This window comes from Babylonia areolata, chromosome 3, assembly GCF_041734735.1.
Source record: "Babylonia areolata isolate BAREFJ2019XMU chromosome 3, ASM4173473v1, whole genome shotgun sequence".
Taxonomy (NCBI): Eukaryota; Metazoa; Mollusca; class Gastropoda; order Neogastropoda; family Buccinidae; genus Babylonia; species Babylonia areolata.
The window spans coordinates 60,405,805-60,426,261 of NC_134878.1; the positions used below are offsets into that span (position 1 = coordinate 60,405,805).

The 20,457-nt window shown below is 46.9% G+C and overlaps 1 protein-coding gene across 2 annotated transcripts in view; it reads left to right on the forward strand.

Moving 5' to 3' along the window:
- Positions 1-20,457, forward strand: part of LOC143280166 (dynein axonemal intermediate chain 3-like) — a 45,167-nt gene that overhangs the window by 23,151 nt on the left and 1,559 nt on the right. For both annotated transcript variants that reach the window (XM_076584750.1, XM_076584751.1), the window contains exons 14-23: positions 2,174-2,296; positions 3,237-3,310; positions 7,708-7,843; positions 8,571-8,655; positions 9,603-9,742; positions 14,642-14,705; positions 15,353-15,483; positions 16,127-16,331; positions 17,897-17,988; positions 20,426-20,457. The exon at positions 20,426-20,457 is cut by the window's right edge and continues 91 nt beyond it. In XM_076584750.1, coding sequence (XP_076440865.1) covers positions 2,174-2,296; positions 3,237-3,310; positions 7,708-7,843; positions 8,571-8,655; positions 9,603-9,742; positions 14,642-14,705; positions 15,353-15,483; positions 16,127-16,331; positions 17,897-17,988; positions 20,426-20,457 — 1,082 coding nt within the window. The remainder of the gene's footprint in view (positions 1-2,173; positions 2,297-3,236; positions 3,311-7,707; positions 7,844-8,570; positions 8,656-9,602; positions 9,743-14,641; positions 14,706-15,352; positions 15,484-16,126; positions 16,332-17,896; positions 17,989-20,425) is intronic.

The window sequence follows — 20,457 nt, forward strand, 5'->3', positions numbered from 1 at the left end:
GAGCATTATTGCCCTGGCATCAAGTTTCGTTTTGTTAAAATGGTGTAAATGTTTCTACATATGCATAAACCACAAGCAAAGGGAACTAACTTGTACAGTATTTCCAGCTGTGTCCCCACATGCCAGTTTGGTGGGGGAAAAAAATGGTCAGTTTCAGCCTGTTTTCTTTGTTTTTCTGCATCAGTATGGCAGGGGAACCTGCCAAGGCTGTAAACTCCCTAGGGATGAATGGTTTGATCAGTTAACTTAAAAAAAAATTCAAATGGTCATGGTTGGTAGGCATGTACGTCTGCTGATCAGCTGTGATCTTGGCTGAATGTTTGCCGGATTGCCCAAATGAGTGAGACAGTTTGTGTCCTGTTGGAAGCCATGATCCCATGCAACAACAGTAGGGGATTGAACCATCAGCTGGTACAGAGGAAAGGCAGAAAGAATGAGCCTTTTGGTGCATAGCTTGCAGGAACGGAAGATAGCTGCTGGGAAAAAAGAGGCCAGGGAAAGGGCGTGAGAAGGGAGGTAATATACTAAAGGGAGGTCACTGGCAGTGGCTACTTTCTTATCCATGCCCAACCATGGTAGTATTTTGCACAGGACAGGAATCAGACCCCTGTCAGAGTCTGCACCAGTAGGTCGTGGTATAGTATGTTAGAATAAACATGATCTTAGGGGGAAAATTCCTTTATTTTTGAAGATACTGTTATTGTACAGGGGTTATACAAAACGTACAGGGCAAGGCAGCATGTTTTGGCTTTACAGCATGTTTTTTTTTGGTATATACTTTGTGTGTTTGAATGAAATTGCTGATTTTGCTCTCACGTCCTGAGCATGGATCACTTTTGTTCTTGTTTTATTTCAAGCAAATTGTCTTCTACGTGTCTTTCACTTTTTCCTGTATCTTAATGTATTTGTTTTGTCTGTTTATCTTTTTATTCAGTGTTTTTCTTTTCAGGCTAACATTTTATACATACCTCTGGTAGGTTCTCAAAGACCTTACCAGTGTGTTGGGTTTATGGGTGGGTCAGGCATCTGCTCCTTTTTATATATATATATATGTTTTTTAAAGCTGATGTAGTGTTGCATCTGTGGATCAGTCCACACGGTTTTGTTTTTGTTTTTTTGTTGTTTTTTAAATTTATGTATTTATTTATTTATTTTTGTTATATTTACTTTATTTTATTTTTATTTTTCGTTATTATTTTTTAATTAATTTTTTTTTAAATTCTTATTTTTACTTTATTTATTTTATTTATTTTTTATATTGTTTTTTGTTTGTTTTCTTCTCAAGGCCTGACTAAGTTGGGTTACGCTGCTGGTCAGGCATCTGCTTGGCAGATGTGGTGTAGCGTATATGAATTTGACCGAAAACAGTGACGCCTCCTTGAGCTACTGATACTGATACTGATATTCATGCCTTCTTGAAGCTGAAACTAACGTCCTCCATGATGTCACTGAAGCAGAGCTTTGCCGTGAAGCCTTGTTGTCTGGGGATTTTCCCCGATGCCAACACTGGGGAGCAATCCTGTGAATCAGCACAGGACAGTTTTCTTTGCTTTTTGTTTTGCAGTGTGATGCAGATTGTTTTTTTTTATTTGTATGTACATAAGTATTACATTTTGTCATTGCAGATTTCTGTGAGTGAAATTTGGGCGACTCTTCGTGGGGAGAGCGCATCGCCACAGTGCAACACCACCTGATTTTGTTTCTTTTCTTTTTTCTTTTTTTCTGTCTGCAGATGTATTTTTGTTGTGCCACCAAAATGCAGCTAGGGAGAACTCTTTTGTTGCTGTGTTGTTGTTGTTTTTTTCCCCCACATTTACTGAGTGCAAACGGGACCTAAATTTTTTCGTCTCATACAAAAAGAACCAATATATCTGGATCTTCCTGCTGCAACACAGGGTCAACGATGTAGCCTTTTTATTAATCAGCACAGAACAGTTAGTTTGCATCTGGCAGTATGATGCAGATCATCCTGTTACCTGAAGGTGTTGTATTGTGTTGTGTTGTGTTGTGTTGTGTTGTGTGTTCTTTTTTTCTCAAGGCCTGACTAAGCGCGTTGGGTTACGCTGCTGGTCAGGCATCTGCTTGGCAGATGTGGTGTAGCGTATATGGAATTGTCCGAACGCAGTGACGCCTCCTTGAGCTACTGAAACTGAAACTGAAACTGTGTGTTCAGCCAGGTTTCGAGGACCCCAACGCACTGAAGACGCCCATCGTGAGGTACTGCGCTGTGTCCAGCATAGAGAACAGCCACAAAGCAGCCATCACCGACATCCAGTGGATGCCTGACCACATGCTGGTGTGTTCATGATAATGACAGTAAATGATAACAATAACGATACTACTACTACTACTACTACTACTACTACTATATTTTACTCATATGGCACAAACTCCCCATAGATGGACTCTAAGCGCCTCACAAGAAACAGTGCACATGCAGCTACACAGCTCCATTTCTCTGTCGTTCTCGTGGTATCTCTATCTTTCTCTCTCTCTCTTGTTTTTCTCTTTTTCATTCACTTTTAGATGAATTATATAGGTATTTTTGTGCCTATAAAGCACATTGATCAGGATGCATTTGCGTGCATGTGTGTATATCTGTATATGTGCGTATGTAAGTATTATTAACATTAGTATGTCTGTATCTGTGTTTTCGCATGGTTATTGTGCATGTATGATTATGAAAGTGAGAGCATGCGCACACACACGTGTGTGTGTGTGTGTGTGTGTGTGTGTGTGTGTGTTTCTTTTTTTATATATAATTGTTAATCATTTTTGTGATTACTTTAATTCAATTTTCAATTTGCCATAAATGCTGGATGTAAATAACATGAAAGTTTATTCTATTTCCCTCATCAACAGATTTCTTTGTGTGAAATTCGGGCTGCTCTCCCCAGTGAGAGCGTGTCGCTACATTACAGCGCCACCCAGTTTTTTTGTACTTTTTCCTGCGTGCAGTTTTATTTGTTTTTCCTATCAAAGTGGATTTTTCTACATAATTTTGCCAGGAACAACCCTTTTGTTGCCATGGGTTCTTTCACGTGCGCTAAGTGCATGCTGCACACAGGATCTCAGTTTATCGTCTCATCCAAATGACTAAGATAATGAAAAAAACAAACAAAAAAAACCAACTAATTATTGATCTCACATGGACCAAAAATTTGATAAAAAGAAAAACATTGTTGTTATTGATCCAACAAGGAAAAAAGAAAAAGTGTATTGCTGGTGTGTTTCAGATCAGCCGTATGGGCGTGCCGCATGAGAACAAGAGTGGGCAGTGTGCCCAGGTGATAACCTGTGCCACTGACAAGTCAGTCTGCCGCAAATCACACAGCGTTAATTAATACTGGTGGTTGTGGTGGTGGTGTTTGTGTGGTGATGGTTGTGGTGGTGGTGTTTGTGTGGTGATGGTTGTGGGTGGTGGTGTTTGTGTGGTGATGGTTGTGGGTGGTGGTGTTTCGGTGATGATGGTTGTGGGTGGTGGTGTTTGTGTGGTTGTGGAGGTGGTGTTTGTGTGGTGATGGTTGTGGGTGGTGGTGTTTGTGTGGTTGTGGAGGTGGTGTTTGTGTGGTGATGGTTGTGGAGGTGGTGTTTGTGTGATGATGGTTGTGGTGGTGGTGTTTGTGTGGTTGTGGAGGTGGTGTTTGTGTGGTTGTGGAGGTGGTGTTTGTGTGGTGATGGTTGTGGAGGTGGTGTTTGTGTGGTTGTGGTGGTGGTGTTTGTGTGGTGATGGTTGTGGGTGGTAGTGTTTGTGTGGTTGTGGAGGTGGTGTTTGTGTGGTGATGGTTGTGGAGGTGGTGTTTGTGTGGTGATGGTTGTGGAGGTGGTGTTTGTGTGGTTGTGGAGGTGGTGTTTGTGTGGTGATGGTTGTGGAGGTGGTGTTTGTGTGGTGATAGTTGTGGTGGTGGTGTTTGTGTGGTTGTGGAGGTGGTGTTTGTGTGATGATGGTTGTGGAGGTGGTGTTTGTGTGGTGATAGTTGTGGTGGTGGTGTTTGTGTGGTTGTGGAGGTGGTGTTTGTGTGGTGATAGTTGTGGTGGTGGTGTTTGTGTGGTTGTGGAGGTGGTGTTTGTGTGGTGATGGTTGTGGAGGTGGTGTTTGTGTGGTGATGGTTGTGGTGGTGGTGTTTGTGTGGTGATGGTGGTGGTGGTGGTGTTTGTGTGGTTGTGGTGGTGGTGTTTGTGTGGTGATGGTTGTGGGTGGTGGTGTTTGTGTGGTGATGGTTGTGGTGGTGGTGTTTGTGTGGTTGTGGAGGTGGTGTTTGTGTGGTGATGGTTGTGGTGGTGGTGTTTGTGTGGTGATGGTGGTGGTGGTGGTGTTTGTGTGGTTGTGGAGGTGGTGTTTGTGTGGTGATGGTTGTGGAGGTGGTGTTTGTGTGGTGATGGTTGTGGAGGTGGTGTTTGTGTGGTGATGGTTGTGGTGGTGGTGTTTGTGTGGTGATGGTTGTGGAGGTGGTGTTTGTGTGGTGATGGTTGTGGTGGTGGTGTTTGTGTGGTTGTGGAGGTGGTGTTTGTGTGGTGATGGTTGTGGAGGTGGTGTTTGTGTGGTGATGGTTGTGGTGGTGGTGTTTGTGTGGTGATGGTTGTGGAGGTGGTGTTTGTGTGGTGATGGTTGTGGAGGTGGTGTTTGTGTGATGATGGTTGTGGAGGTGGTGTTTGTGTGGTTGTGGTGGTGGTGTTTGTGTGGTGATGGTTGTGGGTGGTGGTGTTTGTGTGGTTGTGGAGGTGGTGTTTGTGTGGTGATGGTTGTGGAGGTGGTGTTTGTGTGGTGATGGTTGTGGAGGTGGTGTTTGTGTGGTTGTGGAGGTGGTGTTTGTGTGGTGATGGTTGTGGAGGTGGTGTTTGTGTGGTGATAGTTGTGGTGGTGGTGTTTGTGTGGTTGTGGAGGTGGTGTTTGTGTGATGATGGTTGTGGAGGTGGTGTTTGTGTGGTGATAGTTGTGGTGGTGGTGTTTGTGTGGTTGTGGTGGTGGTGTTTGTGTGGTGATGGTTGTGGGTGGTGGTGTTTGTGTGGTTGTGGAGGTGGTGTTTGTGTGGTGATGGTTGTGGAGGTGGTGTTTGTGTGGTGATGGTTGTGGAGGTGGTGTTTGTGTGGTTGTGGAGGTGGTGTTTGTGTGGTGATGGTTGTGGAGGTGGTGTTTGTGTGGTGATAGTTGTGGTGGTGGTGTTTGTGTGGTTGTGGAGGTGGTGTTTGTGTGATGATGGTTGTGGAGGTGGTGTTTGTGTGGTGATAGTTGTGGTGGTGGTGTTTGTGTGGTTGTGGAGGTGGTGTTTGTGTGGTGATGGTTGTGGAGGTGGTGTTTGTGTGGTTGTGGAGGTGGTGTTTGTGTGGTGATGGTTGTGGGTGGTGGTGTTTGTGTGGTTGTGGAGGTGGTGTTTGTGTGGTGATGGTTGTGGTGGTGGTGTTTGTGTGGTGATGGTGGTGGTGGTGGTGTTTGTGTGGTTGTGGAGGTGGTGTTTGTGTGGTGATGGTTGTGGAGGTGGTGTTTGTGTGGTTGTGGAGGTGGTGTTTGTGTGGTGATGGTTGTGGTGGTGGTGTTTGTGGTGGTGTTTGTGTGGTGATGGTTGTGGTGGTGGTGTTTGTGTGGTGATGGTGGTGGTGGTGGTGTTTGTGTGGTGATGGTTGTGGTGGTGGTGTTTGTGTGGTGATGGGTGTGGTGGTGGTGTTTGTGTGGTTGTGGAGGTGGTGTTTGTGTGGTGATGGTTGTGGTGGTGGTGTTTGTGTGGTGATGGTTGTGGAGGTGGTGTTTGTGTGGTGATGGTTGTGGAGGTGGTGTTTGTGTGGTTGTGGAGGTGGTGTTTGTGTGGTGATGGTTGTCGTGGTGGTGTTTGTGTGGTTGTGGAGGTGGTGTTTGTGTGGTGATGGTTGTGGAGGTGGTGTTTGTGTGATGATGGTTGTGGAGGTGGTGTTTGTGTGGTGATGGTTGTGGTGGTGGTGTTTGTGTGGTTGTGGAGGTGGTGTTTGTGTGGTGATGGTTGTGGAGGTGGTGTTTGTGTGGAGGTGGTGTTTGTGTGGTGATGGTTGTGAAGGTGGTGTTTGTGTGGTTGTGGAGGTGGTGTTTGTGTGGTTGTGGAGGTGGTGTTTGTGTGGTTGTGGTGGTGGTGTTTGTGTGGTTGTGGTGGTGGTGTTTGTGTGGTGATGGTTGTGGGTGGTAGTGTTTTGGTGATGATGGTTGTGGTGGTGGTGTTTGTGTGGTTGTGGAGGTGGTGTTTGTGTGGTGATGGTTGTGGAGGTGGTGTTTGTGTGGTTGTGGAGGTGGTGTTTGTGTGGTGATAGTTGTGGGTGGTAGTGTTTCGGTGATGATGGTTGTGGAGGTGGTGTTTGTGTGGTGATGGTGGTGGTGGTGGTGTTTGTGTGGTTGTGGAGGTGGTGTTTGTGTGGTGATGGTTGTGGTGGTGGTGTTTGTGTGGTTGTGGAGGTGGTGTTTTGGTGGTGATGGTTGTGGTGGTGGTGTTTGTGTGGTGATGGTTGTGGAGGTGGTGTTTGTGTGGTGATGGTTGTGGTGATGGTGTTTCGGTGATGATGGTTGTGGTGGTGGTGTTTGTGTGGTTGTGGAGGTGGTGTTTGTGTGATGATGGTTGTGGAGGTGGTGTTTGTGTGGTTGTGGAGGTGGTGTTTGTGTGGTGATGGTTATGGAGGTGGTGTTTGTGTGGTGATGGTTATGGAGGTGGTTTTTGGTTGGTTGTGGAGGTGGTGTTTGTGTGGTGATAGTTGTGGGTGGTAGTGTTTCGGTGATGATGGTTGTGGTGGTGATGGTTGTGGGTGGTGGTGTTTGTGTGGTTGTGGAGGTGGTGTTTGTGTGGTGATGGTTGTGGTGGTGGTGTTTGTGTGGTTGTGGAGGTGGTGTTTGTGTGGTGATGGTTGTGGAGGTGGTGTTTGTGTGGTGATGGTTGTGGGTGGTGGTGTTTGTGTGGTTGTGGAGGTGGTGTTTGTGTGGTTGTGGAGGTGGTGTTTGTGTGGTGATAGTTGTGGTGGTGGTGTTTGTGTGGTGATAGTTGTGGTGGTGGTGTTTGTGTGATGATGGTTGTGGTGGTGGTGTTTGTGTGGTGATGGTTGTGGAGGTGGTGTTTGTGTGGTGATGGTTGTGGTGGTGGTGTTTGTGTGGTGATGGTTGTGGAGGTGGTGTTTGTGTGATGATGGTTGTGGAGGTGGTGTGTGTGTGATGATGGTTGTGGAGGTGGTGTTTGTGTGATGATGGTTGTGGGTGGTGGTGTTTGTGTGGTGATAGTTGTGGGTGGTGGTGTTTCGGTGATGCTGGTTGTGGTGGTGGTGTTTGTGTGGTGATGGTTGTGGTGGTGGTGTTTTGGTGGTGATGGTTATGGGGTGATGTTCTGATGGTTGATGGTGCGTGAGGATGAAATGGAAATATTCACAGTTGTTTGTGCAGTGGGGTTTTTTTTGCATTACCTTGTATTTGTGTTACTTTTGACTAAGCACGTGTGGGTTTCGTTGCTGGTCAGACATCTGCTTAGCAGATGTAGTGTAGCATGTGTGGAATTGTCCGAACTCTGTGACATCTCCTTGCACCTGTTACATGGAGCCGAATCGTCACTTACAGACTTCTCACTCAAAAAAAAAGGGGGTTGTCTCTCATAGATTAGGCAGAAAAATTCCCCACTTTGATAGCAACGAACGAGCACACTAGGAGACAGAAACCAAGATGAGCTTACAACACCTGAAGGATACACTGTTCTGTTCCCCTGCCTACAGCTGTGTCCTCTTCTGGGACATAAGGGCGGCCAAAGGTCAGCAGGCCAAGGACTTTGACGACAAAGGGCTGAAGAACCCCATGGGGGTCCCCAACACCTTCCGGCACTTAGACCTCACCTGGAAGCCCATGCTGAAGGTGTGTGTTGTGTGTGTGTGTGTGTGTTTGGTGTGGTTTGTGTGTGTTTGTGTCGTGTGTGTGTTTGTGTGTGGTGTGTGTGTGTGTGTGCATGCACGAAAATGAAGGGATGATTGTGTGTGTGTGTGGTGCCGTGTGTGTGTGTGTGTGTGTGTGTGCATGCAGGTATATGAAGGGATGGTTGTGTGTGTGTGTGTGTGTATGTTTGTGTCATGTGTGTGTGTTTGTGTCGTGTGTGTGTGTTTGTGTCGTGTGTGTGTGTTTGTGTTGTGTTGTGTTGTGTGCTGTGTTGTTTGTATGTGTGTGTGTGTGTGTGTGTGTGTGTGTGTGTGTGTGTGTGTGTGTGTGTGTGCGTGCATGCATGTGTGTGTGTGTGTGTGCGTAGTGGGATGGGTGTGGTGTTTCACACACAAACATGTGTATTATTTATATGAATGTGTGTGAACCAGATATGCAGCTGTGTATTTCATTATCTCACTATTACACACACACACACACACACACACACACACACACACACACACACACACACACACACACACACACACGCACACACACACACACACACACACACGCACACACAGATTGATTGATTGATATTTATATACAAATCTTTTTTTCTTTTTTTTTTAAAGATCTACTTCACAACAACATATTTTGAATATATATTTTTTTTCTTTTCTCAATTTTACTATATGAAAATAGTGTCGACTTTGACTTGGGACAGATGTATCTGAGCAAGTCCGAACCTGGCGGCGATCACGCTCCCATCAAGTTCTCCATGCAGGAGAGGCAGGGGGACAGATCAGTCTGTGAGTGATGAACCACCCTTCTTCTTCCTCCTCTTCTTCTGCTTTTTAACCCACTCAGTACGGCCAGTCCTCTCTTCTCCTCTACACAGACCCCTCGGATGTCCAGTGGGTGTCTGAATGACCCAACCTTTAGCTTCCGTCGTCAGAATTGTGGTTTTCTTTGTCAACATTTACATCTTCAGTATGAGAGCCTTCCGACTGCAATATTTTGATGATGGTAATTGGGGTGAAACGCTGTTAACGTCGTCTCTTTCGCCGTTCGTATGGAGAGAGTTAATGGCATTCAATAGTTATGATGATAACAGTAATAATAATAATAATAATAATGATGATGATCACAATGATGATGATTAGTATTTGTTATTACTAACATGAATATTATCATGATGATGATGATGATGATGATTATCATTATTATCAAATTTTATTTTTTATCATCAGTATCATTATTATTATTATTATTCTCTTCATCATCATCATCATCATCATCACCATCATCATCACTATGATCATCATTATTATTATTATCATTATCGTTGTTGTTACTATTATTATCATCATTATTGTTGTACATGTGTGTGTGTGTGAGTGTGTTTGTGTGTGTGCGCGTGTGTGTGCGTGCATGCGTGCGTGTGTGTGTGTGTGTGTGTGTGTGTGTGTGTGTGTGTGTGTGTGTGAGCCTCAGGGCAGCTGTCTGTCAGCTCTACGCAGGTAGGCAGCCTGTTGTGTGAATGATTCTATTTTTGTAAAGCATGGTCTCTGACCGAGGGCAGGCGCTGTGTAAATGTCCATATCAATCAATCAGTCACACAATAATAATTATATTATTATTATTATTATTATTATTATTGTTGTTGTTGTAATTATCATCATCATCATATCATTATCATTACCACTGTCATCATCATCATCATCATCATGATTGGTGGATGCACTCCTGTGTGCAGTGACCAAAGTCGAAGACGAAAAGGAGAAAGACGCGACGGCCACAATGGGAGGAGGTTTCACAGCTGGCATCGCCAAGCCGGGCTCTGGCAAAGAGCGCACTTTGCAAGGCGTGCAGACCTATCTCTACATCGGCACTGAGGTGGGGTGGGGGGGTGGAGGGTGGAGGGGGGTGGGTGGGTTGGGGGTGGGTGGGGCTTTTGTAACTTCACTTTGTTTGAACAAAACTGCTGAAGTTGTTTTGCGGCGTAAGCAGGTTACTTAATAATAATGCACTGTTAAAAATTTAAAGAAAGGTTGGGTACGGGTGGGATTGTTGCATGCTGTAGGGACCACTTGACAAGGCTGTACTCACATAATGTATCCAGGCGCCAACCAGAGATGCAGACACCCGGCCCATTGTTGGTCGGGAAATGTTGAACAACACTCTCAAAAGACACGTGTGTGTAAGTGGATGAACCTCAACTGTGCAGTCCCACTTTTTCCTGTTTGAGCCCATAGCAGGTTCATCTCTGGGTAGGAGCCAGCCACAAGCCAGACAAAAAACAACAACAACAAACCAACTTGTGATAGGAATTGAACCTGCATCCTCCCAGTCGTCAGTCCATGACACTAACCACTTTACCAAAGTGGCTGGTAGGTAGGCCTCCTTCGGTCATGGCTGACCATGGATAGAGTATATCCGACCTAATGTCTTCTTCTTCTTCTTCTTCGTTCGTGGGCTGCAACCCCCAAGTTCACTCGTATGCACAAGAGTGGGCTTTTACGTGTATGACCGTTTTTACCCCGCCATGTAGGCAGCCATACTCCGCTTTCGGGGGTACCTAATGTCTAATTGGGCTGTCTGCTTGGACCATCTGCGACCATCTTCCATGCAGCGAACGTGGCCCAGCCAGCGCAGCCGACGCTGTCTCAGCATGGTATACATGGTCGGGAGGCCAGCGCGAGTCAGGACTTCAGTGTTTGTCACCTTGTCTTGCCAGGAGATGCCGAGTATGCGCCGTAGGCTTCTCAGGTGGAAGGTATTGAGCCTTTTCTCCTAACGAGCATGTGTGGTCCACGCCTCACTGCCATACAGCAAGGTGCTGAGGACGCAGGCATTGTATACAGCCATCCTTGTCTTCGTGGTCAGCTTGGGATTTGTCCACACTCTTTGTGTGAGGCGGGCTAGCGTTGTGGCTGCCTTCCCGATCAAGGGAGAGGTTATCAGTGATGGTGGACCCAAGGTAAGTGAATTGATGGATGGCTTCAAGCTCAAAGTCATCAATGGTGATGGCTGGTGGAGATGGCGTGTCTTGGCCTAGGACATTTGTCTTCTTGAGACTGATGGACAGACCGAAATCTTCGCAGGCCTGGGAGAAGCGGTCCATTAGTGACTGCAAGTCCCGCTGGGTGTGGGTCACAACTGCAGCATCGTCAGCAAAGAGCATGTCTCAGATGAGGGCTTCGCGGACTTTTGTCCTTGCTCTGAGGCAGGCGAGATTGAAGAGCCTGCCAACTGATCTGGTCCGCAGGTAGATCCCTTCTTGCGCTGTGCTGAACGCATGTCTCAGGAGAAGAGCAAAGGAGATTCCAAATAGGGTGGGGGCGAGGACACAGCTTTGTTTGACACCGCTGCGTTCGTCGAAGGGCTTGGAGAGGTTACCATTAAACTGCACCGTCCCTTTCATGTTGGAGTGGAAGGACTCAATCAAGCTGTGCAGTTGGGGGGGGGGGGGGGGCAGCCGGTCTTTTGAAGAACCCTGAAAAGGCCGTCTCTGCTGACTAGGTCAAAGGCCTTGGTGAGGTCAATGAATGCGACATACAGGGGCATCCTCTGCTCTCTGCACTTCTGGATTTGGCGAAGGGACAAGATCATGTCTACCGTGGATCTCTCTGTTCGGAAACCGCACTGTGATTTCGGGTAAACACGTTCGGCCAGTTTCTGCAGGCGAATTAGTGAGGACCCGAGCGTAGACTTTGCCTACAATGCTGAGAAGTGAGATGCCTCTGTAGTTGTTGCAGTAGCTCCTTTCACCCTTGTTTTTGTAGAGGGTGATAATCTTGGCGTCCCTCATGTCCTGCGGTACAGCTCCCTCATTCCAGCACTGACAAAGGACTGTGTGCAGAGGATGCAGAAGAGTAGTCTTGCAGTGTTTAATTAGGTCTGGGGGAATTCCATCACTGTCAGGTGCTTTGCCTGATGTCAGGCTGTTAATGGCCTTGCTGAGTTTGTCATTAGTTGGCTCTGCGTCAAGTTCTTCCATGACTGGCATGCACTTGATGGCATCGAGGGCGGAGTTGGACACCATGTTTTCTGTGGAGTAGAGGTTGGAGTAGTGTTCTGCCCATCTCTCCATCTGCTGGCTAGGATAGTTGATTACTTCCCCAGTGGAGGATTTGAGGGGGGCAGTCTTGCTCTATGTTGGCCCCAGTGCCTTCTTGATACCATCATACATCCCTCGGATGTTGCCTCTTTCAGCAGCATTCTGTATCTCTTCACTGAGCTCTGTCCAGTACTCATTTGCACATCGCCTGGCGCTAAACTGAACCTTACTCCTGGCGGCCCTGAGGATTTGCAGGTTCTTCTCACTGGGTGACCGCTTGTACTCAGTGAGTGCAGCGCACTTGGCCTCAATACTGGGAGTCATCTCTGATGATTTGGCCTCAAACCAGTCGTGGGACCGCGGTTTTCTTCCCAAAGGTGGCCATAGCAATGCGGTGCATGGTGTCTCATAGTGTTTCCCATCTTTCTTTGGCAGAGTCTCTTGGCTGCAATGCATCGAATTCTCTCTCAAAGGCCTCTGCGAACTGTTCTACAAGGTCTGGCTGAGACATCTTGCTGACGTCAATGCGAGAGTTCCCTTGTTTCTTTGAGCAGTGGAACTTCTTTGGTTGCAGTCTGATCTTGCAGCATACCAGAGAGTGGTCCGTGTCACAGTCTGCACTGTGGTAAGAGCGAGTGTGGAGGTTTTTGATGGCAGCTCGTCTTACTAGGATCAGATCCAGTTGGTGCCAATGTTTTAAGCACGGGTGCCTCCAGGAAACTTTGTGATGGGTCTTTGTCTTGAAGAAGGAGTTGGCGATGCACAGTTCATGGCAGGTACAAAACTCAAGTAGTCGCTGTCCATTCTCATTCATTTTCCCCACTCCAAAGGAACCAAGAGGAGAACAAGTTCTTCTGTCCTGGGGATGTTCCTTATGGTTGATGCAAGATTTTCGTAGAACTCATCCTTGACTTCTGGAGAGGCGGACAGTGTTGGAGCATATGCGCTGACGAGAGTGACATAGCCTTCGGAGGTGTTGAGGCGGAGAGTCAATAGTCGTTCTGAACCACCGCTGCCTGGTTCGATCATGTTCAGCAGGCTGTTACTGACTGCAAAGCCTACTCCGTACTCTCTTGGGGCATCAGAGCTCTTTCCTTGCCAGAAGGTGTAGTCCCTCTCCTTTAGTGTCCCTGAGTCAGCCAGCCGTGTTTCCTGCAGAGTGGCAATGTCCACATTTAGTCTCTTCAGCTCGCTGTTTATGACGGCCGTCTTTCTGGCGTCACTGATGTCTTGCAAATCTTGGGAGAGCCCAGGCATCATTGTCCGGACATTCCAACAGGCCAGTTTCATTGTTGATCCGTTTCTTGAAGTTTTCTTTTTGCCTGGTGCGGAAATTAACGGCCTGCTTGTCGGATATTCTCCTAATCTTCATACACCCATAGAAGAAGGCAGGTCGTGGCTGGACAGCACCTAACTGGCTGGGGGCTGCCCAGCTTGGGTGGGCGGTAGCTGTCCAGTGGGATGCGAGGGCCCCTCCCACCATCAGAAGCAACCCCTGGCGTCGGCTCTACTACTGACGCCAATCGAGCGCTAACTTATAACCGGTAACTGTTGCTTCACGTGTTGTTCTGACGCTAGTGCTAGTAGCGAAGATGGAGTGTCCTCTCCAGGTTTTAGGTGCAAGGTGTTTGTGGATGGATGGACGGATATAAGCCTGGGCAATGTAATATGGAAGACAGGCTGTTGCCCATGCAGCTTGTACCCCCTCTCCACCTCGTTGACAGATCCAAAGGAACAGCAAGGCTGTTACGTTTTGGTGCCAACGCGGCCGCAGGAGCTGCCGGAAAGTGACAAAGTTTGCCATCCAACCGCCTTAGGGGCCCCACACCGGATTTTCTGTCAGGGTTTACTCCCTTAGCTAGGTGGCCGCAGGTAGCTCTCCAGAGCTGGCGCCCTCTGATGGGTCATTTAATTCCACCAGGGTGTCTAGCCACCCTCCTCACCATCCTAAAGTGGCTGGTACCGTGGCAGTAAATATGATAATCACTGCATTGTTGTCTTCTTCTTTTTTTTTTCTCTTTTTTTTTTCTTTTCCCTTAACTCACTCAGTACGGCCAGTCCTCTCTTCTCCTCTACACAGACCCCTCGGATGTCCAATGGGTGTCTGAATGACCCAACCTTTAGCTTCCGTCGTCAGAATTGTGGTATTCTTTGTCAACATTCACCCCTTCAGTATAAGAGCCTTCCGCTTGCAATATTTTGATGATGGTAATTGGGGTGAAACGCTGTTAACGTCGTCTCTTTCGCCGTTCGTATGGAGAGAGTTAACTCTGTGAAGAGTCATTGGGGCGTCACATAGAAGAACTGTTCACCAGATACCTCCAGGACTGTCGGTTGTGTGTCAAAGTCTTGGTCTCCGTAAACGGTTTCCCCATCCATTCTGCAGTGTTGTCAGTCCATTGTGTTTTCAGTCTTCGCCTCCATCTCCCTCCTTCAAGACTTCCTTGGAGGATTACTTTAGCGAGGCCATTTGATCTTGTTGCATAGTTTTGCCAGTGCAGCTTTGTCTTTCACAACTTACGTCAGCAGATCTTCATGTGCTCAGTTTCTCTGCTTGATGGTTTGATTTGGTGATTTCCAAGTCTTGAAATGAGGGTGAAAAAAAGCCAAACCTGTGATATGTACAGTAAAACACAAAAGCTCAAAATATGAACACTTTCGTTAATGCTCTGTGTGTGTGTGTGTGTGTGTGTGCACGTGCACGTGTGTGTGTGTGTGTGTGTGTGTGTGTGCAGGATGGTGAAATAGTATATGGGGACTGGATGCCACAGAAAGACCAAGACACTGGGAAATTACAGAGTGAGTCTCTACCATATGTGTGTGTGTTCATGTGTGTGTGTGTGTGTGTGTGTGTGTGAGTCAGTGAGTGTGTTTGTGAGAGCATGCATGCACGTGTGTGTGTGTGAGATGAACTCATGTGCCGTGACGTGACACGATGCGATGTATGTCCACAGCTTGTGAGCTGATCTCTTACCATTTTCTGCATGATAGCCCAGCAGCCTGATTTGACGTGATGTGATGTCCTGTAGCGTGATGTGATGTGATGTGATGTGATGTGATGTGATGTGATACAGTGCAGTGTGATGCCTCCCTTCCCTGCCTCTTCCTTGTTTTCAGTTTCTCCAGTTTTACAGCTGTGCATGCATGTGAACGACTGGTGCAAAAATCGCTTTGATTTGTCTCTGCACAAGATTTAGTGCTATATAAATACCATCATCATCATTATTATTATTATTATTATGTGATGCGATGCTCTGTGATGTGATGTGACACAATGAGATGCGATGCGGTGTATACCCACCAGCCCTCAAGCTGGCCTACTACCACTCGCTGCATGATGGCTCTCTGACAAGCCTGATGTGATGCGATGCGATGCGATGCGATGCGATGCGATGCGATGCGATGTGATGTGATACAATGCAGCGTGATGCGATGTGTGTCCACAGCCCCCAAGCCGTCCTACTACCACTCCCTGCACGACGGGCCAGTGATCAGCCTGAACCGCTCTCCCTTCCTCAAGGAGGTGGTGCTCTCTGTCGGGGGCTGGACCTGGGCCATCTGGAAGGAGGGAGTCAGCGTGAGTCCACCGGAACGCGTTCATTGTGGGCGGTGGGGGAGGTGGTGGAGGTGGTGGGGGTGGGGGGGGGGGCGGGAGGGCTGGAAGTGGGGGGGGAGGGAGAGGTGGGTGTGGGTGGGTTGGATTTGTGTAGGTGTGGGGTGTGGGTGTGGGGGGGGAGGTGTGTGGGGGGGGTTGGAGTGTGGAGTTAGGGGTGTGTGTGTGGTAGGGTAGGGAGTTAGGGGGGTGGGGGGGGAGAGGAGGGGTGTGTGTGGGATGTGTGTGTGGGGTGTGTGTGCATGAGGGGTTGTATGTGTTATGTGTGTGTGTCTGTGTTTGTGTCTTGTGTGTGTGAGTATTTTTTTGTGTGAGTATATATATATATATATATATATATATATATATATATGTGTGTGTGTGTGTGTGTGTGTGAGTATATGTATATGTATGAGTGTGACTGTGTGAGTGTGCTGTATCTGCTGTAATGGTACATTGTTAATGATTTTCTTTCATTCTTTTTTTTATATTTTTTATTTTAAATTCTTAAATATCTTGTTTTATTGATCGTCCCATTAAAACCATGTTCTCTGTCTGTCCATCTCCCCACCACCCCCTGTTGCGCACCACACCGCACCGCACCGCACCGCACCGCACCACGCCACAGAGCGGGTGCATACTGCAGAGCGCGGCGGCCCCCGTGCGGCTGAGTGCGGGCTACTGGTCGCCGACCCGACCCAGCGTGTTCTACATCGCCAAGCAGGACGGCAGCGTGGACGTGTGGGACCTGCTGGACAAGACCCACGAGCCCTCCCTCACCCAGAGCGTCTCCCCGGCACCCATCACCAACATCTTCCCCTACCAAGTCACGCGTATGTTGCTTTGTGTGTGTGTGTGTGTGTGTTTGGAGTGGGGGTGTGGGTGGGGGTGTTTGTGTTTGTGTGTGGCTTCTGCTGTTGTTCAAGCATTGAGTCACATGTACGTCACTCTGTGTGTGGGGGTGGGGGTTGCGGGGGGGGGCATTGTCTGTGTGTGTGTGTGTGTGTGTGTGTGTGTGTGTGTGTGTGTGTCCGAATTCAGCTGTTGTTCACAATTGTGTGTGTGTGTGTGTGTGTGTTGGTGTGAGTGTGTGTGTGTGTGAGAATTCTGTTGTTGTTCACAGTTGTGTGTGTGTGTGTGTGTGTCCGAATTCAGCTGTTGTTCACAATTGTGTGTGTGTGTGTGTTGGTGTGAGTGTGTGTGAGAATTCTGTTGTTGTTCACAGTTGTGTGTGTGTGTGTGTGTGTGTGTGTGTGTGTGTCCGAATTCAGCTGTTGTTCACAATTGTGTGAGTGTGTGTGTGTGTGAGAATTCTGCTGTTGTTCACAGTTGTGTGTGTGTGTGTGTGTGTGTCCGAATTCAGCTGTTGTTCACAATTGTGTGTGTGTGTGTTTGTGTGAGTGTGTGTGTGTGTGAGAATTCTGCTGTTGTTCACAGTTGTGTGTGTGTGTGTGTGCATGTGTGTGTGTGTGCGCATTTGCATGCATGTGTGTGTGTGTGTGTGTGTGTGTGCATGCATGTGTGTGCGTGTGTGTGTGTGTGTGTGTGAGAGAGAGAGAGACTTCAGTTGTTGTTCACATATTGTGTGTGTGTGTGTGTGTGTGTTGCGTATCTGATTTCTGTCTTGGCATGTCAGGTCACGTGTGCATTTCTGGTCAAATTGACTTTAATCTTCTCATATTCTTTCTTTAATCTAATGTCGTTTCCCTTCTAATGATATCAGACTGTACCATACTATGTCATATACTGTACCATGTCATGCTGACGCAAACATGGCCTTTCCGTTTGCTCCATTTGCCAAAGTTTGCGGCGAACTCAGTACTGAGATACTTTTGTCATACCTGTCATCTTCTTGGCCAGTCAGTGCAATTCTCAGCCATAAGTGCTGGATTTCAATGGCCAACAGTTAACGTTTTGAGTCTCTCAGTGTGACAGGTTTTAGATCTGCCTCTCCACAGCCTTCTTTAGAATTTTGAAATTTATTTGTTGCATGCTTGTTTTTATGTGGCCTTCTGTGACATGTTTGTTGCTTCAGTGCTAATGTGTTTTTTGTTGTTGTTTTTTACATGTTATATGTTTGTGTCAGCGTTGATGTTTGATTCTAATCTTTTTTTTATCTTTGAATCTTTACTTTATTTTTCTCGTTCCGTGCCATTTACGTCACTGTCCTTTCTCTTTTGGCGGTGCTCAAAGCGTGGGATCTGACGTGACCTGGTTTTATGCCTGGCACTCCTCCCTGCGGCAGCTAAAAACTCAGAGACCCTACCCTGGAGTTTTAGATTAGCCGTGCTTCCTTCCCCCTAGCCCCTAAACCATTCAAGTCAAGCAGACTTTTCCCCGTGAACAGCACCACATGATTTGAACACCACAATTGTTGTCACCTTCCTCCTGTTTTCAGAGAAGCAGCAGCTACTGGCAGTGGGGGATAACTCGGGAACCCTGCACATCCTGGAGATCCCCTGGAGTCTGCGGCAACCCACTCCTGGCGAGGTCAGTTTTCCGGACAAGCCCTCCCCACGTTCCCCCCCCCCCCCCCAACCCTGTAATTTTGTTAACCCCTTGACGTCTGAACCTTGGTGAAATGAGATTGGTGTGGCATGAGTTTTGAAGTGCGGTCACTACTTTTTGTGTGCTTGTCAATGGTGTCACTGAGTTTGCTGAACAAAAATAACGCACTCCCAAGAAGGAGATCATCATGGCCTGTAATCCGTTTTTATTTCAGTGAAATCACTGCTCCTTATTGATCAGCAGCAGCAGCAGTCACGGAGTTATGAATGGGAAAGTTGTGTAGTGGCTGCCAGACAGAATCAGCAGAAAGACTTGTCCTGTCTGCAGTTCCTTCTTTGTTGTGTTGTCCAAAGCAGTCTGTCTGGAACATGTCATTTAGAATCCTACCCACCTTCAGGAGAGCTGCATAGGGGGTGAATGAGTGTTTATGATTACGATACAGCTGCTCATGATGGTGTGGAGAAGAAGGAAAAGAGCTGAGGGTTCAGACCGTGTTGAGATGGGAACACACCCACAGCAAAAAAAGGATTTCTTCTTCTTCTTCTTCTGCGTTCACTCGTATGCACACGAGTGGGCTTTTACGTGTATGACCGTTTTTACCCCGCCATGTAGGCAGCCATACTCCGTTTTCGGGGGTGTGCATGCTGGGTATGTTCTTGTTTCCATAACCCACCGAACGCTGACATGGATTACAGGATCTTTAACGTGCGTATTTGATCTTCTGCTTGCATATACACACGAAGGGGGTTCAGGCACTAGCAGGTCTGCACACATGTTGACCTGGGAGATCGTAAAAATCTCCACCCTTTACCCACCAGGCGCCGTCACCGTGATTCGAACCCGGGACCCTCAGATTGACAGTCCAACGCTTTAACCACTCGGCTATTGCGCCCGTCAAAAGGATTTCAATATTCTTGCGGAATAAACTAAACATGGATAATTCTATATCCTTATTCTTTCTGGCTGTTCCTGAGACGTGGCTTATGCTTTAGTAATCGTTGATCCTTTTTTTTTTTATCTAGGTTAGGTACTGCCTGTCCATTTTGCTGTGTTATTTGCCTGTAGGGCTGGGCCTTTTTATATATATTTTCTGTGTGGACTTGAAGTATTTTCTTTTCTTTTTATTAACATTTTTTTTTTGTAATCTGAATAACAAAATAAGCAGAAGTGCTGATGTCCTGAGCACAGCCTTATCGTATCTGTCTTAATTTAAGGAGCTTAACAATAGAGATAGTATGTCATGGACTGTGTTGTTTTGTAGTTTTTTCTCTCCAGAGTTTTGTATTTAACGTGGAAGAAATATCTTATTTAGTTTGACAGTCTTGATGTGGCCCTGTGTTGTGAACTGGACTGTGAGCAACAATGTGCAATGTCAGATCAGTTTGAACGGTAACAACTTGATGATTTAAATGCCAAAAATGGCTTCCAGGTTTTTTGAGTGTTGATAGCAAGTTGGACTTGTGGTGTGTGTGTGTGTGTGTGTGTGTGTGTGTGTGTGTGTGTGTCTGCATGTCTGTGTGTATGTGTGTGTGCATGCATGTGTGTGTGTGTGTGTGTTTCTTTTTGATTAAAATGATCTGCGATAAGAATAATGTTATTAAAAAAAAAAAAAAAAAGAAAGGTTTCATAGAGAGGAAGACCATGTCCCAGTCATGATAAAGTTGAAGCCTTGCTCCATCCTGGATTTGCTGGGATAATTCAGCAAGACTCCAACCTCTAGGGAGAGGGAGCCTCTTTAGGGACCCCTCATGCCCTGCCTGTGGATTCATTTGTTCTCACCCCTAACGTTTCACGCAAACCCTAGGACAGGCTTTCATCATGACCCGATCAGTGCGACGGCTTCGTGCACAAGTCAGGCAGCTGCTCCTTTGTTTTCTAACCTTATGTGTTTACTGTAGATGTGGTGTAGTGTGGCTTCATGCACAAGTCAGGCAGCTGCTCCTTTGTTTTCTAACCTTATGTGTTTACCGTAGATGTGGTGTAGTGTGGCTTCATGCACAAGTCAGGCAGCTGCTCCTTTGTTTTCTAACCTTATGTGTTTACTGTAGATGTGGTGTAGTGTGGCTTCATGCACAAGTCAGGCAGCTGCTCCTTTGTTTTCTAACCTTATGTGTTTACTGTAGATGTGGTGTAGTGTGGCTTCATGCACAAGTCAGGCAGCTGCTCCTTTTTTTTCTAACCTTATGTGTTTACTGTAGATGTGGTGTAGTGTGGCTTCATGCAAAAGTCAGGCAGCTGCTCCTTTTTTTTCTAATGTTATGTGTTTACTGTAGATGTGGTGTAGTGTGGCTTCATGCAAAAGTCAGGCATTTTGCTCTAATTTTACGTTTTTACTGCAGTGCGGTGCAGTATAGATGGATCAGTCTGTGGATGCTCTAACACCTCTTAAAAAAAAACCTGAGAACTGATGTGGTTCCAGCTGAACGGAGTGACCAACTACATTGAGCGTGA